This window comes from Armigeres subalbatus, chromosome 3, assembly GCF_024139115.2.
Source record: "Armigeres subalbatus isolate Guangzhou_Male chromosome 3, GZ_Asu_2, whole genome shotgun sequence".
In the NCBI taxonomy this organism is placed as follows: Eukaryota; Metazoa; Arthropoda; class Insecta; order Diptera; family Culicidae; genus Armigeres; species Armigeres subalbatus.
This window is the reverse complement of record NC_085141.1, coordinates 204,929,186-204,954,999: the sequence shown is the minus strand read 5'-3', so window position 1 is coordinate 204,954,999 and position 25,814 is coordinate 204,929,186. Positions and strand designations below refer to the sequence as shown.

At 40.1% G+C, this 25,814-nt stretch overlaps 2 protein-coding genes across 2 annotated transcripts in view; both read left to right on the top strand.

Moving 5' to 3' along the window:
* The first annotated feature begins 263 nt into the window (after positions 1–263).
* On the top strand, positions 264–14,772 carry LOC134227198 (uncharacterized). The gene is made up of 5 exons (XM_062708539.1): positions 264–474; positions 547–615; positions 5,668–6,199; positions 9,151–11,424; positions 14,483–14,772. Exons 3-5 carry the CDS (start codon positions 5,994–5,996, stop codon positions 14,559–14,561), a joined length of 2,559 nt encoding a protein of 852 aa, XP_062564523.1. The 5' UTR covers positions 264–474; positions 547–615; positions 5,668–5,993; the 3' UTR covers positions 14,562–14,772.
* Positions 14,773–20,757: 5,985 nt separating this feature from the next.
* Positions 20,758–25,814, top strand: part of LOC134227191 (ubiquitin-like modifier-activating enzyme ATG7) — a 32,207-nt gene continuing 27,150 nt past the window's right edge. The window contains exons 1-2 of the mRNA XM_062708516.1: positions 20,758–21,090; positions 21,150–21,345. Coding sequence (XP_062564500.1) covers positions 20,894–21,090; positions 21,150–21,345 — 393 coding nt within the window. The 5' untranslated portion in view covers positions 20,758–20,893. The remainder of the gene's footprint in view (positions 21,091–21,149; positions 21,346–25,814) is intronic.

The window sequence follows — 25,814 nt, the reverse complement described above, 5'->3', positions numbered from 1 at the left end:
AAAACCGCTTCATATTCGCTAGAGTAGACTGATTGGTACAATCCTGAAAAACCAGTATAGATGTGAATGCAATTTATAACACCGATAACGAGACTGCGACTTGCGAGTAAACCAACGCGTTTGTGCACAGCGTGGTGTGATCGTCCACTGCAGCCCCACAAATAAATTTTCATTCAAAGTTTGGTCTTCTTATAAGATACTGTAGATCAATGTGGCGGATGGCACATTATGTTCACCTTTCGATGTATATTTCTTGACGCGCATGCGCTTGCGTTTTTTCTCATACGAATAGCTGAGGAGTGAAGTTTTCCAGTTATAATAGCTTCGATTTATTTATATCAAAAATTGGTTTTAAACAAGCTGAATTCAAAGAAAAAATGTGTCTAACAGAGAAACAACTTGTGGGGAATCGAATTTTCAACTTGCTCTTTATCCAAAGCATATGGTTTGTCGGAATTGCTGAAATTGCAGAAGGTAACTTTTCTGCTTCAAACACATAATAATGACCTGCTATGTTCAGATATTATTTTTTTGTTTTTGACAAAGGAGCCTACGGGAATGTTGTTTCCCTGCCTGGAGAGTGTCGTGATGTTAATGGAAAAAAAGTGGAACAAGGTAACCATATCCCCAAAAAATATGTGATGTTTATAAATATAGTGATTAACCAGCTGTGGCATAAACAGTGTGATATCCAATTGGATTCTTTCATTGACTTACATTATAACTCACAGATTGATTGTGATAATCTTATAGGATATAATACAGGAACTATTTTATTTTTATCAATAACGCGTTCCTATTTTAGTCGTAAGCAGTCGATTTGATCATGAATAATGAAAAAGAATGACGAAAATATGATTTAACCTTAACACCAAAATCACATTGCAACAAAACGCTTTGCTGAAAATCAATCAGCAATTTTGAAGCTTACTGAAAGTCAATAATTTGATTTGTCTTAACTGAAAATCATTTTCTTCTTTAGATTACTGATCGTTCAGCATTTCCCATCGACTTGACAGTTCCATAGGTTGAAAAAAAGCAGCAATTTTTAGTTTAACCAGGAGCTTTTATAATTGATTATGTATTAAAAAGTCACAGTAACAGTAACGCTGTTTCCATGATTGTTCCTGGTCAATGCTTAAAGCCTAGTACGCTGCTTATACGGAATGGGTTTATGGAAAATTAGTAGATCAAATTACCAAAGTAAATTTGACAGCTGATTCAGTATGGGAGAAATTCCGTACGGAATAATGATAGATGAGGAGGTTCGGTTGTGGGCACCGTTCGGCTATGGGCACCCCTATGTATCTTTTGACAAATAAGAGATGCTGTCATTCTGTCATTTGTTTGCTATAATAGATGATGTTGTTTTGATGTTTTGTGCTCAATATAACTATAAATTTGGTCAGATCGGACTATGGGATCAAAATTTATGGCCAAAATATTATTTTTTGTAATGAACGAGAAAGGCACTATTACCGCTAGGGTGATTAAACCGGAATTTTTTGACTGTGATGCATACTAACGAGCCTGGATTAAAAACAAAGAGACGCAATACTCCTACCTTTAACAACCTTGTGCTCGATTGGAACAACCGATTTGACAGCAAATGCGCTGTTCCAATTTTGACACTTCATCTCTTTGTTAGGAGTGCAGCCTCTTTAATGCATACCAATAAAACGTAAATCAACAAAAAATTAAAACCCATTTTTTTTAACATCCTCCTTAATGAACCGAGGGAGGCATCATCACTGCTAGGTGGATTGATTTAAGTTTATTAGTGTCTCCTGGCTATTAAAATGAATAAACTATTCCTTGTCTATAAATCTGGGTGGTTTTTATTCATGCTTTTTTATTTCTAGCTAAGTTTTCAAGGGTGCCCACAACCAAACCAGAATAGAGTAACGCAAAGAGTGAAGCCAAATCTACCTATTGAACTGTCAAACTGTCTACCTACCGTCTGTCTGTCTGTCTACCGTTTAGCTTTCCATTGCTATGCCAATGTCGCATAAGATCAACCAGGGCCAAAGTTATCAGCAGCGTACTAGGCTTTAGAGCATCATTATCGGACGTGAGCATTTTAATCACCCGCGCAGCGCTTTAATTTTAGTTTCGTCACCCGTTTTCCGTATCGGTCACTATTTTCGGCTCTCAATTTGGTTGCTGTATTCCGTACCGGTGACGTTTGACAATTGACAGTTCATCAAAGAGCAGCGCTCTTACCGCGCTACCAAATTTGGTCACCTGTCAGTCGCGCTACTGTTATAGCAGTGCGTTTAGTAGCGACCGGTAAAGTGTCAAGTTATGATACTGCGCTGCCAAACGGCTTAAACTCACCGCCGGTAATCTTGCTCTTAAGACTAAATAAATGGTTACTTAAGTAAATTTACTCAGCAGGCGTTATTAGCTTTATCACTTTGCCTTATGTAGCGTACACACGCTCAAACCGGAAAAAATCAAAGCGGTCAAACCGTTTCTCCATTTGATTTTGCTGGCGTAAAAGAGAATGCGCTTCAATTTTCGATCGAAAGCGCGTTCGTACGTAAATAATAATATGGGTGTTAGTATCCGAGGTGATTCGAACGAACTAGAGTGTTCGCCCGAAATTTTCACACAGTTTTGCACACCATCACACATCCGTTACTTTGATCAGTCTGGTAAGCTACCCAGGGAAACTGTTCTTGTCCGTAATTTTCCATAGCTCTACGCGGTCCATACTGTCGTATGCCGCCTTGAAGTTGATGAACAGATGGTGCGTTGGGACCTGGTATTCAACACTGCATTCTTGAAGGATTTGTTCTACAGTAAAGATCTGGTCCGTTGTCGTACGGCCGTCAACGAAGCCGGCTTGATAACTTCCCACGAACTCATTCACTATTGGTGACAGACGACGGAAGATGAGCTGGGATATCACTTTGTAGCTGTTCATTTTCCCAGATTCAGACAATAAGTTTGCAGGCAAGTGCCCCTAAATGTTGGGAGGAAACTCCATTTTATTTTTCTTTCCTTCTCGTTTGAGAGAGCGAGTAATGGCGCTTAAACCTAGGCTAATTAGCCAGGGCAAGTTTAATACCTTGTCCCATCCCGAAAGATGCAACACCCAGGTGAATGGAGTGACATAAATTTCTTAGCATTATTACATTAGCTTATTACATCATTTGCTTATGATGATATGATATTCCTAAACTGTATTCCCTCAATCATCCAACTCCTTAGCATCTATGAGGACGTCGGTGAGTCGCTGGCCTTTCATTAAGTAGATGTCATATCATCATTTCCTCACCTTCCTCAGTAACGGAGAAGATGGGCGTGGCCAGCAATGGTAGCTTTCATGCTTCATCATTTTAGACCTCCTATTAGGTTGCTTTTAAATCCCAAATAGTAACCCATAAGCAGTTGGGGTAAGAAAGTTAAAGAATATACATGACAGCTATCAGTATGCAATCTACGAAATACCCCGTTACAACGCAACGCAAGTGGCCAGCTTTTCCAGGTCTATCTTGATGAGCTCAGCTCTGATGCCATCCTTACCAGCTGCTTTATTGGTCTTTAGCAGTTGGACGTCATCCTTAACTTCCCTCAAGGTAGGGGCTGGTTGGCTTCCATCGACCGCTGAACTGGCTTAGTCAACTCATCTGCTTTGACTTTCACTGACTGTACTCTCAGCGCCATTTAAGTGTTCCTCGTTCCCACCTTTCGATCACGACACGTGCGTCCATCAAGATGCGTCCATCCTTATCCCTGCACATTAGGGTGGCTCAAATTAGTATGGATAAAACTTATTTCAAATCTTTTGATGCTCGCTTATTCCATTCTTTTGGATGCCTGATGCTCTGGACAAAATAAGCTAAATCGGTCAACGTTTGGGCGGTGCTAAAATCGCTGGAAGTTTATATGGAAAAATATATGGAGGAACATCTACAAACAGTGATTTGCAGTTAGATGGCACCATTTACGATTAAGAACTATGATTCTCATTTAGTTCTTGCAGAATTTAATATAGAATGTTATGCTGAAAACTGCGAGAAGATTGGAGTTCACTAAATACTACTAAGCAATACCAATAAAAAATGTATCAAAAATAGTTCGATATCTGTCAAAAGTAATTTTGCTCTGCGAGCAGGGTTATTTGAAAATTATTGAACTGTCACTTTTGGGTTTAATTTGATTTTAAACGGACTAAAGCCTAAGCATAGGCCTAAGCTTAACAGACCCACGTAACTCACGTAAAAGAATAACAAATATTATCAATGAACTGTCAAATTGCACTGTCGCGTTTACTCTGGCATCACCCTTAGTCTCCAGTACTACAAGTTCATGATCAGATCGAATCACGCGCAAGGAAACATACCAAGCTTCGTGATGTGTGCGCATGTGAAAGATTTAGTTCGATGTATTGGAGATAATTCCTTTGGCTACGAGGTGGCAAGGTTCCAGTGAGGGATGTAATGCCAATGAAGAAGGTGTTTGAACCCACGACCTCAATATGCTAGACAGGTGTGTTCCCTACTAAGCTAAGAAGGGCCTCCGTCGTCACCCGCAACTTAGCGGGTACTTTCATTCATTTCATTTATTTAGTTTACATCTAAACAGGTAACACTGAATCAACAATTTGACACCACAATACACGGTTCGAGGCCGCATCTCTCCATCCTCGAATGCGCCCCACGCTCGCCAACTCGTTTTGTGCCTGGACAGCCCACCTCGCTCGCTGCGCTCCACGCCGTCTTGTACCTGCCGGATCGGTAGCGAACACCATCTTTGCAGGGTTGCTGTCCGGCATTCTTGCAATATGCCATGCCCATCGTACCCTTCGGGCTTTTGCTACCTTCTGGATGCTGGGTTTGCCGTAGAGCTGGGTGTGCTTGTGGTTCACTCTTCGCCGCCACACACCGTCTTCACCGCCAAAGATGGTCCTAAGCACCCGTCACTCGCATACACCGAGTGCTTCCAAGTCCTCCTCAAGCATTGTCCATGTTTCCGTAGTAGAGGACTACCGGTCTTATCAGCATCTTGTGCATGACACATTTGGTGCGGTGGTGAATCTTTTTGACTGCAGTTTCTTCTAGAGCCCGTAGTAGGTCCGACTTTCACAGATATTGCGCCTTCGTATTTCACGACTAACAATGTCATCAGCCGTTAGCAAACATCCAAGCTAGACGAATTCCTCGACCACCTCGAAGGTATCCCCGTCTATCGTAACACTGCTTCCCAGGCGGGCTCGCGCTCGGTTCCGTCCACAACCATGTACTTAGTCTTCGATGCTTTCACCACCAGTCCAACTTTTGTAGCTTCACGTTTCAGGCGGGTGTACAGTTCTGCCACCTCTGCAAATGTTCGGCCGACAATGTCCATGTCATCCGCGAAACAAATAAATTGACTGGATCTTTCGAAAATCGTACCTCGGCTGTTACACCCGGCTCTCAGCATGGCACCTTCTACACAATGTTGAACAACAGGCACGCAAGTCCATCCTGAGCCTGAATTCCCAACACCAGGCACATAGTCCACATACCTTTCTATTAATGCTTCGAACTGACTCTTTGCCACGTGAATATAGAGCCATAGAGGAAGAAGAAGAAGACATGCGTGATCACCTCTCTGTTTATGCCAATTGCTCGATTGAATCGATTCATATCTTTGATAACAACTGTCTATGATTCACAGATGCCCATTACGTTCCACCGGGAAACGATGCATGTCGGCTTTGCCTATGCGACAACGGCCATCCTAAGGCATGTAAAGCTGTACTGTGTACTCCTCCACACGATTGCAAGTCGTTTCAGATTGGGAACTCCTGTTGTGAGTTTATCTGTCTTGATGACACCTTAGCCAATTCGTCAGAAAAGAACTACGACTTCGGAATGTGACTAGTCGCCAGCGGTGTAACCGCCACGCTATCGCTGACCTTACTGTTCTTCCTCATCAATCGGCTGCGTCGTAGGAAGACGCAACTGCGCGAAGTGCGTCAGACCATCGAAGATCAACGGAGCATGGGCAGTATCGGTTACATCGGTGGCAATATTGGTTACCTGGGAACAGGAGCTTTGAACATGGATTACCCATACGAACATGGTGCGGCGCATTATCAGCTTTGGAAACCACCTGGTAACTATTTTACAAGAGGAGAAGCTCCACCACCTTATGAGGAAGCAATCGCGCTGGCCCAGGCAGAGTCACTGAATACATGTACAGTGAGGTAAGTACATCTTTGAAAAAAAAAGTCAAGAATATTCGGATAAAAACACTGACTTAATAGTGCAATGTTACTTGAAATAAATATACAGGCAAGGATGTTATCGATCATTTAGTAATCTGCGTTCGATCATTTAGTAGTTTGTCAATAACTCATTCCAGAGGTCTAATTTCAAAATGTGTTGTATGGAGGACTTTTAGTGCTAAAGTTTTTCTTCAACTCTCCTAAACAGGTCGTTGTTCGAATTCCACTATTAAAGGAGTTATGGTGCTAGTTGCTATACTTATACTAAATGATAACAAAATACCCAATCATTTAGTCTAAGTTACTGCTACTAGCGCTATAGCTCCGTTATTAGTGGAATTCAAACAACGAACTGTTAGGCAGAGTTGTAGATAAACCTTTGCACTAGAAGTCCACCATACAGCACATTTTGAAATTTAGCCTCTGGAATGAGTTATTGACAGACTACTAAATGATCGAAGGCAGATTACTAAATGATCGATAACATCCCTGTATACAGGGTTGTGTTTGAAGGATTTGAAGGTTATTGGAGATACAGATTTCAATGAAATACTAACAGAATAAGTGTATACGATGAAATAATAAATTATCGGTACTTCCATGTCACTTCCGTATTGTTTTTTTCGTATATTCAGATAAAATAGTTCGAATAAATTGGATTTTTTTTATTCTGTGAGAAACGGCTAGCTCAGGGGCTTTCTAACAGGGTAAGCGTACTCGGGAAGACACCTACGAGCAATTACCTACGACTTGAGGCAGTCTGCAGCTGCCGAGTTCAGCCACTTCCATAGCGAAATTAATTCCTGACGAGGCTTCCGATGAGCAGGACGAAATATACTGTACCTTCGAGGATCGTCACAGTGAATTGTCCAACCGTGTTCAGGAAATGATAAATTATTCTACTCCTCGAGAACCTACGAACTATTCCATTCCTTAAAAACAAGTCATCATCCAGAAGCAAACCCCGGAAAGCGCCAATACCTACGTTCGACGGCAGTTATAATCGATTTTGAAAAGAATAATTTTGATTCATGGAAACTTCCTGAAGGCATCCAGCTCGCCGATCCACATTTCTTGCATCCAGAAAAAGTCGACATACTTATCGGAGGAGAGCTTTTCTTCGATATTTTGAAGCCAGACCACTTCAGCCTTTGTATGAATCTTCCTCAACTACGTGTAACTCATCTAGGATGGGTGCGGCTAGCTGAGGATGATGGCGCTGATTTTCCTATCGGTGCTCGCATTCTGAGTGAAGACTTACGTCGATGATGCCCTGTCTAGTACCAACACTATGGAAGAAGCCATCGAGTTTCAATGTCAACTAAAATTTCTTCTTGCTCGAGGTGGATTTCACATCCACAAATGGTGTTCAAACTCGAACGAATTCCTCGAATACATACCACCAGCTGATCGTGAAAGGAAGGTTCCATTAACCGAATATGGACCGAACGAGGTGATAAAGCTGCTTGGTTCATTGTGGGATCCCAACGTCGACGTCTTTTTGATTGCTAACCTAGCGGTTGTATTCCGAAAGATAAGCCAGCCACAAAACGAGAAATTTAGTCTGAGGTGGCAAAGTTATTCGATCCACTTGGGCTTTTCGCGCCGGTTATCGTTATTGCCAAGCTATTGGTACAACAGCTGTGGAGAACGTCAGCAGGATTAGATGATCCAATCGACGAAACATGTCAAGAAAAATGTTCTGTTCTTCAAGTTTCGCTGCCAGAGCTTCAACTTATCCAGGTTTCACGATGTGTTGCATTTCCGAATAGTGTCGTTTATGAATTGCATGGTTTCGCTGATGTATCGAATGTGGTGCGTGCGTCTATTTGCAAAGCATTTTCGTTGATGGTTCTGCACGATTGCCTCTTTTATGCAGCAAATCAAAGGTCGCTCCATTGCATGATCTTTCCATTCCACGGAGGGAACTTTGTGCTTCTCTTCTATTGACGCAATTATTCGGCCAAGTGATTCCTGCGCTCCAGATGGCAGTGTAAAACTCACGTTTGATGAAATGGCGACTATTCTGACGGAGATAGAAGCTATTTTGAACTCTCGTCCTTTGTTCAGTTTGTCCAGTGATTCATCAGACCCACAGGTAATTACACCAGCTCATTACTTGATAGGTCGCCCCTTGAATTCTCCAGCCGAGCCATCCTTGGAAGATATCAAGGTCAACCGACTTGATAGATGGCAGCATCTGCAACTAATGCGTGAGCATTGCTAGCGAGCGTGGTCTAGGGACTACCTTGAAACTCTCCAGCCACGTAAGAAAAACCTACATGTAACAACAAATCTGCGGCCTTCTTTCTTCTCTACGATAAGAACCAACCACCGCTCAGTTGAAAACTGGTCAGAATCACAGCTGTGTATCCAGGTGATGACGGTTTAGTCCGGAGAGAGAATGTTCCTTGCGTCATAGCAGCGACGCCCAGTATTGACGCAGCGTCGACTTTAATAAGACAGCGACCCGCAATGCCATAAAGCCTGCCGGCGATTACCCTCCGCCAAGTCTTATGGTCCATTGTTACGGAACACTACGAATGACCTCCGTCGGCCTTTTCGCAACTTAGCGGCTACTGATTGAGCCCGAGATTGGACGTAAAATCACTCACAATCTATTTGTCAAGCCAACTCTGAGGTTAGGCAAAGGAAGGCCCTAAGCCAGACTATAATCTTTCGTTTGTTAGTTAGGTACGAAATGTTGAGCCGCATTAGTCGGTACGGATTCTTTTCTGTTAGTGCAGCAGTGTTTCGATTTAAGTTAAAACTAAATATTTCAATGTTTGTGCTACACATATACTGCAGTCTTACGCATAATTATCCCCTGTTTGCTGGGATTCCTATGTGCATGGGACAGTTATGCGTATAATATTTAACAGTATATCAGGCTGAACAAATATTAATTACGCTCATATGTTATTTTCCAGCGTTGCTACATCAACCCAAAGGCAGTATCCCATCGCTATAGCAGAAACGGAGACATCGCAGACCATCACTGCAAATACAACGAACCTGATTAATATTAATATCAACAATGGAGGAAATTTGACTGCAATCGCAACTGGCGAAAACCACGTAGTAGGTAGTGACATAACCCCTGATATACAAACCGAACAGAATGAAAATGTATCCAACAATACTAACGCCAGTAATGCTAACGCTAGTAATTTGGATAACCACGAGTCATGTGTGTCATTCCCTACTAATTACTACACTATTCCCTTGATTGCATCCGAAGTATGCACAAATCAAAATTGTGATTTAAATGTTGGTAATAGCTGTAATTACTCGATGCCTCATGCTTCGAACGTTAAAGAAGTTCAAACGTACACTAGTCATAACGCTACAACAATGTCCAGCTCAACAATACCGAAGGATTACAGAACTTCTGAAAGGCTGATGGAGAATTGTGATCCTGTGATCAATCGTACGATTTTGCCACCGCCGGTTTTCGACTGTATAACAAATGAATCTAGCACTGCCAACGAACATCTAGTCTCTACGAGCAAGTACCGCACTACAGGAAAGCGTTACCATAGAACCATTCCCAGACAGTTTGCAGCTGTGGATCCTATTATAAATCCGCTGAAAAATAATCGTAACATAATACCATCCACTGCAGGCCATCTTGCATGTACTGGAAACGACTCCGGCAACAAGGCTGATCGCCTGGATGGTACTTACAACGGGCCTAAAAGACCGGCTTGCCAATGTCCAGTGCAGCACATGCCTATGACTTATTTGTCTTCGCAAACATTGGGTCTCGCGCAAAGCGCTAACGATGCCGTATCGACAGCACTTATTGGTGCTCAAGCATCAGTTCAGATGCCTACAATGAAGAAAAGAATTTCCAACGATGCGGCAAGACATGTAAACTTGTCGCATCACACAGCTCAAATCAAACCCCTTCAGATTTCAAATGCTCACAGTAAAGGCGGAACATTGAGAAAAAATCTTGAAAGCAGTGATACTAGCGATAGAAACGTTTATTCTAATGGAAACTACAGTAAAATGCAGCATTTTATGACCAACGACAAAGCCTTGGTGGACGACCAACCACGCATAGAGAATATGCCGAACTTGAAAAAGCAAAATTCATTACCCAGAAAGGCTACATTGCATGATACAAGTCTCAGCATGCACAAAGTAGCATCAGAAAAGGCTGAAATACAAAATCCAAGTGTAGCTACAGTGGACACAAACATGCATATTTCTACAATTATTCAACAACAATCGAGCTCTTCAATGGATCGTGACATCTTGCATCGTAAATCATACAGTTCATCAAAGTCTGAAATATGCATTGAACCGAATCCAGAACTTCCACCGAAGATGTATAAACATAATAGCAATCGCTTATCTGGAGGAGCGCATCAGAAGTCTTATTATAGCAATTCTAAAACGCACGCTATCTCTAAGCCTTCCTCTACCGATGGTTCAAAGTTTTCAATTCCCACTACATCAAATAATTACAAAAATGCGAGCAAATTACAGAAGAATAACTATTCCAAGTCATTGCCAAGAAATGTTATTTCAGCCAGTCACGAATATGCACAAGCCTCTAGAAGCACAACACAATTTAACAATGGTTTAGAAAATAGCAGCTCAAACATTAACTTCAATACTTTGCCAAAGAAAACTAACAAAATAAGTACTCGTAGTTCTAATTTACTAACAGAAGTAGTAAATAAGGTACCATCAGTAATTAACATACCATCGCCGTTACAACCAACACCGTCACCAGTCATTGGCCAAAGCGCTGAGAGCATGCCAGTTCAGCAACTAACGTCTATCATTTCTTCTAACAATAAGAGAATGCAACAGCCGTCGTCATCGGCTGCAAGAAGAATACCCCATCAAGATCAGTCGTCGCGAAAATATCTCGAGCAAATTAGTAATATTAGCGACATGTCCAATAGCAAAAGCGAAAAACCGCTACCAGTCTTGACCACCTCCACTAATTGTGCTAATCCCAAGGAACACTTTCTTCCGAATGACAACAGCCTCGACGATGACTACCTGAGCGAGTGCGAGAACTGCAAGTCGGCTCACGGTTCGCGCTACTATTTGGAGGAGGAAGTCGACGAGGCACCCCAGGAAACCATGACCCTACAACGAAAGATGCCGGAAAATGAGGAAGATCAACAGAGCTATTACCGTGTATCTTCCACTCTGCCAACCAACACTAGCAGGAAAACACCGTAAGTATTATTTTAGAAAAGCAAAATCACATGAACTGCAATTTATCATCATTCCATTTATAATATTGCGGCATAAGTTCGGGTCAAAATAAAGTCCCCCCGAACACAAGCTGTCGTTTTAGCAGCTGCGTTTCTATCGCCGTTGGTAAGGAAGCGTAAACGAAACATGTACCGACCTAGCGATAGAGTCGCGACGACAGTAGCATCGTGTATTTGGGGGAACCTTAAGGTCACTCCTGACAGAATCCAATTTTCAAAGTACTCGCGTTTTCAAGGGCACACCATTTGATACGGAAGCAACGCACAACTATCATTTTTATTTTTTCACGCATGCTGCGACGCAGCAAAGCTGAAAAAATAAAAATGACAGTTGTGCGTTGCTTCCGTATCGAATGGTGTGCCCTTGAAAACGCGAGTACTTTGAAAATTGGATTCTGTCAGGAGTGACCTTAAAGCCCCTACGCAACCGCGGAACGGCAGGATTTGATAATTAACGGATTAGCGGATTTGCGTTCGACAAATTTTTACTAAGAAAATTATTGTGAGCTTTTTAGTGGAATGTCTTCACTTGTCATAAGACGAGTTTGTACAATCCCATTTAATTCCACCACTTAATCGTACCTTGATAGATATGATTTCGACCTCAACAGTAAGGTCGTCTTCAGTGTCTCGTACTTGACTCGACTTACTTTTTACTGTTATGTTTTACAGTTATGTAGTACAACGAAGAGAGACTTCTCTGATCTGACAATCATGTAAGTTTAAATAGGATTTAAATTCTACTTAAATTCATACCATGAAAAAACTATGTTTAATACGAACCAAAACGAACCGAACGCGAACCGCGTCACATCCCATAACGAAAAAATCATCGGTTTTATTTTTTTTTATTTTTATTTTTTTTTATTTTTTATTTTTCGCGGTGTGAACGATGGTTGGTTCACTCAACAGCTGATGCAACTCGTGGTCCACTCGCCTCCTTCACGTATCGTCTGCCATCTGCATTCCACCATAGATGGTACGCAGCACTTTCCTTTCGAAAACTCCCGTCTAGGTCTCATGTCCGTGGAGAACTACCGGTCTTTTAAGAGTTCTGTAGATAGTCAGTTTGGTACTGCGGCGACAGACGAGCTTGGTAGCTATATGGCTATCGCTTCTGCCTCACACGCAGTAGGTCATATCCCATACCTTTAAATTGACTATTCTAATAGTAACTGCTAGAATTGGAAATGGACGGAAAAGCTCGTTTCCTATATCCAATTAGAATTCCATCAATTGCTATCCCCTATCACATTTTCTGGGTAACTCGTTAACCAAGACGAACCTCTGCCTGTCGTCAACCTCACCCAAAAAATCCTATAAAATTTCGCTTGAACTCGTGGCAAGTGCAGAGATATATTCGGCTTGCAGTGGGCAAGTCATTGCACCATCCTTGACTTGCATTCTGACGTGGCAGGGGCCAGTGTGACCGAACAAATGAAATCCTAAGTACTTGTACATTGAAGATGAGTGCTGGTCCCAAGCATACATCTTTGGTTCTCTGTGCAAGAACAGCTGATCTGGTCAGTGGCGTAGCCAGAAAATTGGTCTGGGGGGGTTTTCTGAATTTTTTTTTTCTTCTAAAAATTTCGTCTCTTGCGGGGGGGGTTTATGCCCAAATCTGCCCCCCCCTCCCGGGTTACGCCACTGGATCTGGTCATAATGGAGTAGCAACTACGGGCAGTCAATCAAGATCAAGCAAAGCCCAAGCTAATCAGTTTGGTACGGCGGTGAACTCTATTCGATTGGAGCGTTTTGCGGAGTCCAAAGTACGTACGATTTGCTGACATGATGCGTCTCCGAATTTATCTGCTGGTATCGTTATCGGAGGTCACCAGTGAGCCCAAGTACACGAATTCTTCAACCACCTCGATTTCGTCACCAGTAGCTTACGTTATCCTCTCTTGAGCCTCTTCCTATCATGTACTTCGTCTTCGGCGTGTTGATGACTAGTCCAATCCGTTTAGCCTTGCTTTTCAGTTTGATGTAAGATTCCACCATTCTCTCAAAGTTACGTGCCATATTATCATTGTCATCGGCGATACCAAATAACTGGACGGACTTCGTTAAAATCGTACCACTCGTGTTAATCCCTGCCCTTCGTATTACTCCCTCGAAAGCGATGTTGGATAGCAGACACGAAAGAGCTTGCCGTAACCCTCTGCGCGTTTCGAAGGGACTCGAGAATGCCCCTGAAACTCGAACTACGCACATCACCCGATCCATCGTCGCCGTGATCAACCGTATCAGTTTATCCGGAAATCCGTTTTCGTACATTAGCTGCCATAGCTGGTCCCGATCGATTGTATCATATGCGGTTTTGAAATCGATAAATAGATGATGTGTAAGCTCGTTGTATTCGCGGCATTTCTGCAATGCCTGACGTACGGCGAACACCTGGTAGAGCGGTAGAGCGTTCGCCCAGAAATCCCGCCTGCTATTGCCCCTCATCTCTTTTCTTTTCACTGAATCGTACGATATTTTTGAATAAATGAACGTCGTTGATCAATCCTCACGGAAACCAGCATGATATGCGCCAACGAAGAACTCCTCAAGTGGTCTCAGTCTGTTAAATAGATTACGCGACAGAATTCTGTGCGCCTAGTTCAGAAGAGTAATCTTTTTTATACATAATTAGCGCACTTTGGATCGTCCCCATACCAAATACGAAGCCATCCAACTAGAAAGCAATTCTCAATTCCCAATATTTACTGATTTATTGATTTCCGCGCTAAAGAAGCGAAATCGGGATTCTATCATTCCTTTTTTTTTATCGGCTCAACCATATCCAGTGTTGGTGGTTCCAGCTTCACGGTCTTCGATCATTTCAATCCTTCTTCCTCCAATATTTTATAAGAATGGATATATCTTAAATAATGATTATTGTCGATATGTTTAATTTTTGTCATTTATCGGCACGTTAATCGATTTCTTTTGATATCGATATATTGGCTACAATAACATCTATACTATTGATAGTTGAACATCCCTAATGAAGTTTTTTTTTATCCATTTCCAGGACCACGAAAAATCGCGAAACATGGTTTACTACCATTCCGGCAAGCTCGTCATCCGATGATGAAGAAGCGGCAGAATAGATACCTTTAGATGGCGATCTCGATTTACTATTTTTCAGTAAGTGTATACCTATATATGAAATGTTTTCAGTATTTGATTTTTGTGCTGGTCACGTATATTATACTTTACGTTTACTACTTATTTTATTACTTCCTTGTTAAGCAACAATTCTTAGCCATAGTGAAATGTTACTATTAAAAATAATAATATATGTGACAATTCGACATTCCACATAAGACCACAAATCATTGGAAAGAAAGCCTTACTTCAAAAATAGTTGAATAGAAACGGTTCACAAAGTCTCGTGGGTCTCCCGTGATGGCTTTACAGAAAATCAAATCAATCACATCAGCGTAAGCCGAAAATGAATACGAAGTGCCAAGGTATATTCGGCCTTCGGTTATCATCATGTCCTCTCCCATCCCTACATCTGATAGGCAAGCGCCAGTTTGACCTAATAATTGAGATCGCCAGTACATTGAAGGTTAGTGCTAGTCCCAAGCAAACATCTGTTGGTTCTCTGCGGAAGAACTGTTGATCTGGTCATAATGGAGTTGCAACTACGAGCAGTCATTCAAGCTCAAGCCCAAGCTCTGGGACACCGCAACTTTCCCAGTCGACTTAGTGAAGGTGCCAAAAAAGGGTGACATGAGTGTATGCGATAACTGGCGAGGCGTTATGCTGCTGTGTAGCGTTCTGAAAGTCTTATGCAAAGTTATCCTAGCCAGATTCAGGAGAGGATCGATACGACTTTCCGGCGGCAGCAGGCCGAGTTCCGTGTCGGAAGATCCACATCAGTCTGGAGCAGGTCAACAAATCCCAAGAGTCCTTTTATTTGGTTTTCGTTGACTACGAACCGTCTCAATCACGAGAATATGTGTGGCGCTCTGGGGGGCCTTGTCCGACCCCATCCTCGTCGTAGCCGGTGTGAAGCAAGGATCTATCATATCATCGTTACTGTTTATCATCGTAATCGAATGGTGCGATTGACCGTGAACCGCGGAGTGCAATGGCAACCTATAACCATGGGGCGCCTGAAGCGCTCATCTTCGTCAGGTTTAATTTCCAACGTCAACAAGACCAAATCGTTGGACCCCTTCCCGCTTCAAAGTAGCTGGTCTATCAGTGGAGAATGCTCAAAGCTTCCAATATCTTGGTAATCAAATGGCGTCAGACGGCGGTACCAAGACCGACATAGGCGCACGGATCAAGACGGCAAGGACTGCCTTTGCGAGTTTGAGAAATATCTAAAAAAAAAACAGATAAGTAAACGCTCCAAAATCCGAATTCCGTGAAATCTGTGCTTATATTATTTATTTTCTCATACTAAGGTAGGATTGCCAATCCGGGGATGGCGAGTTAGATTCTCGGTCCGGTCTAGGATGTTTTCGGGTTGGAAACATTCTTGACACCCTGGGCACAGTGTATCTATTGTACCTTTCAATTAGTAACATAGGAAATGTTGAAAGAATACTGGGTTGAAAAGCCGGTCAAGTTCCAGTTGGAATGTATATTTAGCCATTGAAAAAGAAGTAGAAGAAGGCTGGAGTGGCCTGTGTATTGTATAAAAGTCTTCTCCATCCAGATCCGCCTAATTCGATTTCGTCACCACCGATACAAACTCGTGGTGGATGGCTTTATTGTCCTTTCTTAAGCCTGTTCCTATCATGTACTTCGTCTTCGATGTATTGCTGACTAGTCCGATCCGCTTTGCTTTCCCTCTGAACATCAGTTAGTCTGTGCTGTTATACGCTATTGTAACATGGTGTGTATCAGTGGAGCCGTTAAGCCGTTAAGAGTTGGCTTTAGGTGTTCATTAACAGATGCCTGCGGCACATTATTCGTGATCAGTAGAGTCGCAACTGGATGTCAAACAACGAGTTCCATCGTCGTTGTCATTAGAGGCCGATGGTTACTCAAATTCGGGATCAGAAGTGAGGCTGGATCGGCCACACCTTACGTAGGAGTTGAAACGTAAACAAGCACTAGACTGTTACCCAGCTGGGCATAGCAGCAGAGACAGATCTAGAGATTCGTGGCGGCGCAGCCTGAGTAAAGAAATAAAAGAAGTTGACCAAAATCTAACTTGGCAACAGGTAAAGTCGATATCTGTGCATCGCCTAGGATGGAGATATTTCAATTCAGCCCTTTGCACCACTCGGGTGTACGGGAACCATAAGTAAGTTTGTAGATTAAATCTTCAAGTTATAAATATAATGCACATAAGAAACAATGCTATGTGATTATTATGCTAGTGATTCACGTGATGTGATTTATTCGGCAAACTCATTTTGAGGGATTTAGCCTATACCAAACGAAACGAAATAGAAAAATTCGTCATTTCTCCGCTAGAGGCCGCCAGTGTTTATTCTTTTATCATGTACACAAGATATCGAGCTACGTATTCTAATCCTTACTAATAGTTTTTTGGTGTTTTCGGCAAAATTATTCAAGTTGTCGTGACTATAATGGATCTTACCCTGAATATCTTTACCTGGTGATGCTAATGAGCCTTCATATGCCATGTCAACGAATCGGGATGTATCTAAGGATCTTGACTATTTTAATATAGTGTGTACTTGGATAAGTTCTTAGTTATTTTATCCACTGGATGACGGTGGTGATTACACAGTGATCAGTAGAGGTTCATAGAGCCCATGCGTATGATATATGGATCAAATATGCCTGAATCCGATGTTCTAGGTTTTCCCAATTGCTCTGGAGTTTAGGGAAATTGGTCTACCAGGTCAACTACGCCTGAAACAGAATCCATAGCAACCCATCATGTCATATATTTACAATGTTCTGAAAACTCATATGTGAATATGTACATCATGTGGAAGATAATGATTTGAAAAATGTATTGGAAGTAACCACTTTCCCTTCGATGGAACTCGAACCCACGATCCTCAGTACGCTAGACTGGTGCTTTAACCAGCTAAGCTACGAAGGACCTCCGCCGGCCTTCACAACCTAGCGGCTACTCAATAAGCTCGAAATTCCCAAAGTGGACGCATAGTCAAATCACAAATCACGCAATCCATTTGTCAAGCCAACACTTCCACATGTGTATAGTATACGTTCACGTTAGAGGAGCTTGAGTATTTAGAATGTCTGGCAGCCACACACATTCTTCATCAGCAACTGTACTGATCAAGTGAGGTTGTGTGAGCTGTATGCTAGTTCGGTCGTCAAGCTCATACCCGATCGCATTGCGTAGACATTGTACATATTCACATATGAGATTTCAGAACATTGTAAAATAATGTCCAAGTCCAATCCCCGGGATATAGGTAATTAACTTTGATTGATCTGAACCTGAGTGGCGTGATCTTGCCTACGCAATGCGGTCGAAATATGTCCTAATCAGATGCTACGAGATCTTCATTTTTTTGGAGTTCAGTTCGTTTGGTCGACTTGGTCTGATACAGCATCATAGTAACGCATCACGGTTATACAGGTTTATAAGTTAATAGAGCTCATGTGTATCATTTCCAAATCAGAACTTCTAAGTTCTCCACAATACTCTAGAGCTCTGACAAATCGATCTTCAGTTCAGCTATGCTTGATTCGGTTTCCCTGTTCGGGTGTGCCACTGCGACCTGCTGTTACATCTATTGTAGCATTACCCGTATCCTTAATCTCTTGAATATAAGTGCATGTTGAATAGGGTGTCAAAAAACACTATGTTCGAAAAGTCATGGTGCTCAAGCCTTAAATGAAAGATAATCGTATCTGGAGCACTCCTGTAGAACAACCCAAAATTCTAAAAAATAGTTTAGAGTCGGAACCTCGGTGTTTTTTTTCGCACTTATTGTCATATATTGCTTATTTTCGCCACATTTTAAAGACTTTTTCAATCGGTAAATATATTTTGAATTTTCTGTTGACCATAATGAGTATCATACATGGTAATAAGGTTGGTATTATGCAATAATGTGTCCTCTAGAGTCATTTAAATATCGTCGTCGGGGGTGACAATGGGTCAAATGGGGGTGAGAATGGGTCAGTGTTTCAAACACTTAGATTGCTTATAGAATAGATTGAATGTATCTGAGGGCAAGAAGACTAAAATATAAGAGACCTTTTTGAACGATTTGGCTCTACGACCTCCAGGTTGCCAGTGAGAGCGATGACCCATTCTCACCCCCGATGGCGGTATCATAAAATGTTTTTTGCCTTTCTCGTACAACAAAGTTGTACCGAAAGGCTATACTGCCGTTCTACGCATAATTGTCCCATGTACATAGGAAATCCCAGCAAACATGGGACAAATATGCGTATGACGGCAGTATAGGACTACTCCAAAAAACAACTTTTAATAGAAGGCCCGGAGATCCATAGACGCCATCTTCATTCTAATCGAACCGTCAAAAGCGGTTCCAATTCGACTTGTTTACTTTTTGCATCCATAAGAAGCAAGCAAAAAGTTCAAGTGATGCCAGTATTATTTTCACGATTTCATGCATTTTCATACGTTGCCATTTCGACAGTTTTTCACTCCGCCGGTCTCTGGTTATAGGGTGGCTAATCCATAGTACAGTAGACGTTCGATAACTGCAAGTCATTTAACTGCAATGCTTTTTAACTGCAATTCGATAGTTGCAACAGTTTTGCAGTTATCGGACCGCTAAACTTCAAACTGATGTCAAATTCAATGACAGCTGCATTGCGCTGCACATTTTGATGCACTTTTATTGCATCTGACGTCGATTGACAACCGTTTGACGTCTAGAATGCGTTGCAGTTATCGAACGGCATTCGTTAACTGAAAAGTAAACATTTTGCAGTTATCGAACGGCTACTGTATTATATACCGATCGACTCAGTTCGACGAATCGAGGTGATGTCTGCATGTGCGCATGTATGTGTGTGTGTATGTATGTATGTGTACAAATTTTGTAGACACAATTTTTGGAACTTAGCATTACCCGATTTACTCGCAATAAGTTGCATTCGAGCAGGGCATGTTGCAAGAATGCCGGACAGCAACCCTGCAAAGATGGTGTTCGCTTCCGATCCGGCAGGTACGAGACGACGTGGAGCGCAGCGAGCGAGATGGGCAGACCAGGTGCAGAACGACTTGGCGAGCGTGGGGCGTATCCGAGGATGGAGAGATGCGGCCTCGAACCGTGTATTGTGACGTCAAATTGTTGATTCAGTGTTATCTGTTTAGATGTAGACTAAATAAATGAAATGAAGTTGCATTCGACGAGGAATGCGGTCCCATTGTTTGCTATTGAAAATTGACCCGATCGGACATTGCATTTCGGAATTATTGAAAAATAATTGTTTTTTTTTTCTAAAGGTCCGTCCCTGGAAAAAAAAAATCAAAACCGATTTTTTTTTCAGAAGTGGTGGCATGCATTTTAATTAATGCAAAACCATGTAAAATGATTGAAAAAATGTGATCTATTCCCCTAATGAGCTTTTTTTGACTTTTATGTGATTTTCTCGATACATTTTATGATGCACGAGAAAGGCTGCTAGGTGGATTAATATGTTTTTTTTTGATATTTTTTGTAGAAATTCACCACGGTCCACGTGTCTGAATTTTTTTTCTCGTGCAGTGTCAACCACTATTGAGATAAACAGAGAACAACAATATTATTTTAAACATACTAAACTTTCATAAAAGCTCTAGGTACAAGCTTCTAAAGCTGCTATAAAAATAACAATATTGGATTGCTGAAACAATAATAAATCTTATTACCGCCAAAACAATGCGGAATTCTTGTTGAATTTATGCTAGATATTATTGTTTTTAAAATACTTTTTTTTCTGTGTGAACATTGTGAACCTCACAAACTGCAAATTCTTCGACTAAAAAAATGATAACGTTCTAGAGGCATTTTAATTCTCATTTCATCCCATGTCTAATATCCGTGATTCTACTTTTTCTCGAGATTTTTCCAGGTGGCTGCACTGATGAAGGTACCGCCCCTATTAGGATATTATTTTAGTATGTATATTGATGATCATGAAGAAATCAATCTCTAAAATACTAAAATAAGAATAATCAAAGTGAGTTAATTTGAGCGTTAATGGGTTAATGCTTAAGCGAAGAGAGTGTATAAATCCAGGGGCGAATAAATTACTAGAACAGCTGATTGCTTGTATTGTCGGTGAAACGAACAATTCTCTCACGTACATATGTATGAGGTTCTCTCTTGGCATTGCTATTATCTCTGTGAAACCTCGCATAACGATAATCATATGAAGGAGGAGAATTCAGTGCGTTTTCTGTCATTTCACTGAAAGGTTTTTATGTGTCTCGTTTTGTTTTTACGAGGGATATGTGATAAACAGTTCAGCTTACTTTTATAAAACAATCGCCTAAATTGACTTGAAAATGACAACAAGTGATCGAAAACTATTAAGGTTTATGCCCCCGAAATCATTCGTTCATCATGATTTTTGGTACAAACTGGCGGATATCAAATTAAACATCGATAAGTTGAAAGATTCGGCTAAACATATCTACGCTTTCATAAGTGACACAGATCAGTCAAAATTGTTGGTGGAAGTTGATTGTTCATCATTCAACAGGTAATATCTATAATATCTGCCCTATATTTGTAAAATTAATTGCGTTGTCGCTTTTTCAGTCAGCAGACGATTTCGGCAGCTAACATCAATTGTTATGGCATTTTATTGAACAAGAACACTATCGAAGAATTCAAAGGAACAGATAAAAATGATCTCATTAGACGTACAAGTGTTGAATATTTGCAGCAACTGCTTTCAAAGGATAAAGTTGAACACAGTTCAGAAATATTTTTCTTCATTTTGTTCTCCTATGCGGTATGTATTTCTATGCTCAATATGAACTTGAAAACGCCATAGGCATAACAATGAGTTGACAGGGAAGAAGCATAATGCGAACCATATAGGCGTACCTACTGTACATACAGTAGCTCTATTTTGCCTCAGTTCTGAGTATTCGATTATCACTTCAAAAGCATCAAATCTCGGGTACCTTTTCAAAAGGACGTATGCGATTTCGTAAACAAAGATTCAAACGTTGATTTATCCAATCTTGCGCAAACCATCCCACATACAGGGAGGGAGATCCAAACGTTGATTTATCGCACTCTAGCGCATACTATCCCACATACAGGTAGGGAGAGGCTTCGGCGTTGGTTTGCGTGGGAGTGCCGTCAGGTTCGACAAATCGACATATGAATCTTTGTTTACAAAATCACATACTTCCTGTTGAAAAAGTACCTGAGAAATGCTTTTTAAATATATTCTGGGGAAAATTTCAAATAGGTATACAGGGTTATGATAAGTATTCTAAAACATTTTGCGCCCCTACAAAACTTATTCCCTTATGCCCAGGGGAGTCAAGAAAATTTCCAATTTGAAAGATTCCTACGACTGGACTGGCCGAACTCGCCGCCCGAAGCATGATAATGTTTCTAGCAATTAGTCTATTTGACTACAAATTCATCCAGTAGTCTGACATAAGAAGAAGCTATTGAAAATGGACTTTTTACGTTTGTAAATGCTCCATAATTAATGGATCTTGGCGTAATAGCATGTGAACTTGCTTAAAAATCATTTATTTTATTTATTTTATACCACTCAAGTGGTGGAATTAAATGGAATTGTACGAACTTGTCTTATGACAAGTAAAGACATTCCACTAAAAGCTCAACATAATTTTCTTATCAAGAAAATATATCCATCTTTCTTGGGCAAAACCTGTATAAGTTGTGGCAACTGACTCGGAACCAATGCCACTATAGGATTTCGGGCGGTCATTAATCGAAAATGTCATGTCTTCCGAATTATTTTAAAATATTTTCTCTCCATTGTCAATACTCTAATTAAGAGGAATTCTGAATTTGAAGTCTCTAGGTGCACTAGTTCCAAAGATATAAGGTGTCAAAGTCAGAAAAAGGTAAAAAAGTTAGCAAATTTTCTGAAAAAATATTTTATTTTCAACTATTTATTGAAATATTTTTTTAATTATTTTTCTTTAATGTTAATACATCATTACAAAGGTAATTGTATAAGCTTTAAAATGGTGAGCAAAAACTAATGGTTACACTGTGAAAAAAAAATTGAAAAAATACGGATACAATATTTTTTCCAAAAACGAGGCTATTTTCAACTTTGATAGTGAAGAACTTTTTTCCTCAGAAATCCCGGGTTCCTTTTATGATACAAATCAAGGACGAAGCTTCAACTAAAATGTCCCGAAGGAATTTCTTGCCAATATTTGTAACAGAGTTAAGTCACTATGAATTTTTTTTCATATGATTTTTTTCCGTGTTTTGCCTCTCTCGTACTCCAAGGTTAATGCTAATTCCAAAAACGAATGTTTGATAGAAGGCCCGGAGATCCCTAATGGTATATATCAACTAACTCAGCTCGAAGAATTGAGGTGATGTCTGTATGTGTGTGCATGCGCGTCTGTAGGTATGTGCGCAAAAAAACGCAATCGCCATTTAGACACTTATTTGTGTCCGATTTTCTCGCAACAAGTTTCATTCGATGGGAAATCTAGTCCCATCCTTTACTATTTAAAATGGGCCAGACTGAACTATGGGCTCAAAGGGTATGGTCAAAATACATTTATTGGTAATAACTTTGACTTTATTATGATATGGAAATGCTAATATCATTTTCCAAACTTGGACGTGCATGTTTATGATAGAATTAGAGACGAAAGTATATATTTGATAGTTCCGTTAGGATACGGCAGGCATGAAGAATGTTTTATAGAAATGTGTTTCGAAAGCGAGCGGAGGGCAATTTTTGTGATGGGATAAATCACACGACTTTCCTTCTGCCAAGCTCCCGTATGAAGAGGGAGGAAGACTATCAGTATACTGATACTGATACTGATACCTTACATGAATCAGATCTATTTTAAGTTCGATTTGGATGACGAGGAGACGTTGGAAAAAAATTCACTTAGATATTTATATTCTATTGCCATGCGTAATTTTGTAATATTTTAAGATTTTCAAAAGTTCTTTATCCTCTGATACTTGAGATGAATTCATGTCATCTTCCATCGTTGATGGAATTGAAGAAAATATCATTAGAGACTTAAACCTTGACACAGAAAAAGAATGATGCTGTATATAACTTGTAGAAATCATGAAAACAAATCAAAAATAATTTAAATAGTGTTGTTATTCAAATTGAAAGAAATTTGCTTTTCGGAACAATGGAGCATTCTTACATTCCACAATAAATGTTCACATTTTTGAGAATGTATTATTCTCATTTTTTTGAATAACTTGTACACGTAAAAATGTCATGGGATTGCGATTTCTAATTTGCTAATACCCTTTTTCAAAAGTTATTTCCAATTCTGATTTTTTGATTAACATTTAATGCTTTAGGTTCCTTCAGATCCCAGTACTCCTAGTGTCAAACAGATTATTCTAAATACAAATTGTGAGGCATGAGGGTGAGAACAAAAAAATGTCACGGAATGTCATGAAATTAATGTCATTTAACATTAATTCGGTTCTCTCGCAGTCAACTTCAGATTTAGAGCAATGACCTATTAAGAAAAGTTATTAGATTTATGGGTAGGAGGAGGCGTTTTGTTACTTTCTTCCCACAAAAAATGATAACTTTCCGCAAAAAATATACAAAAATATATGGACGACAGTTCACAAATGAGGATGGGGGAGGGGTCCATGATGTCCATAAATTGCTGTATTTAGTTTTCATACAACCCCCTTCCTTCTCCTTAAGAAAACATATAAAATTAAACTTCCCAAATTGGATTGCTTTGTCACGTTAATCGAATTTATGAAAAAAAATATTACGTAATTCATAGACGATCCCTAAAGAGGGGGGGGGGGTGTTAGAAATTATATATTCATACTATTTCGACCATACACAGCTAAAACTAAGTGGAAAATCACTTTAAAAGTCCAATTTTATTTTTGACCGCTCGCTTGTATGGGGATCCCCCATAGTGAATGTTGTAAAATATCATTTGCATGCCATTTGAATAATCTGTCCAGAACTTTTCTTAGAAACTAAATTCACATATGTTTTGATAACCTCATAACGTTATGATGAATGAATAGTTCTATATTTTTTCAAAAGAACATTCCACAGTGTTTTATTTCGTCATTTTCACGATCGAAATACAAAAACTCGAAAAGTGTTGATTTTGGATATAGGGTTTGTTCACAGAAGTTTCAAGATATTTAGGAGCGCATCTTTCGATAAAAACAGTTTGATGATTAATCCCCCTAAAAGTTAGTTGAGAAAATTATTTTTCCACCAGAATGAGATAGACACGTAGTGTCTTCCGCAAAGTTGTAGCAAATGTTAATACGAGCAACTTTGCTGAACATCCCGAGTTTCTATCTCTTATATATAACAAACTTAAGACGTTTTATGTAAAAACCCCATAAAAATCTAATTTTTCATTCTAACTCTTGCCCATGATTTTTCCCATTTCCCGTCTCTTCTACAAAGTTGTTAAACAAGGAAAATTACATGTTTTTGCTGAACATTGTAACATTCCATCTCACATACAACAAAAGTTATCTTTAAATTATACAAATTCTTAGAGGTATTTCCACTTGTGATTACTCCCTTAATAGCAAAAAGTCGCAAATTTCTTCACGATATGCTGAAAATCGCTTATTTTATTCTTCTACTGACATTGAAAACTTTTGTCGACAAGAGTCTTCTCGAATGCTGTGATAAAAACTTGTAAACCTTTGAAAAATCATAATATTTGAATAACTTTTGTTTTATAGGAGATAGAAAGTTACAATGTTCAGCAAAAACATGTTATTTTGCTGGTTTGACAACTTTGTAGAAGAGATGGAAAATGTAAAAAATCATTAGAGTTAGTTTAAGTTAAGAGAATGATTTTAAGAGGATTTCCACATAAACCATGTTAAGTTTGTTATGTCAAAAATATAGAAACTCGGTTTTTAATAGCATTTGTTATAACGTGAAATGCAAAGTTTTTTTTTATAAATATGTAATACCAAAGGAAAAGTTGTTTCCAAATTCAACTGAAGTTGTATTCGTTGTTCTCTTTGTCATCGCTTTCACACTTTCACCAATATAGTTTAGTATCTTCTGTAAGCAACTTCCTTCGACTTCTTGGACAATTTCGGGCTTTTGATACAACGGGATTCAACAATCTCAGCAATCAATGCGTCAGTTCCTCGTTTGTCCTAAAATTTACCTGCAGCAGATGTTTCTGCTGTTTTAATCAAATTGAAACGCTTCGACATGTGTGCTGTGTACATTTATTGTATTTTCGACATCAC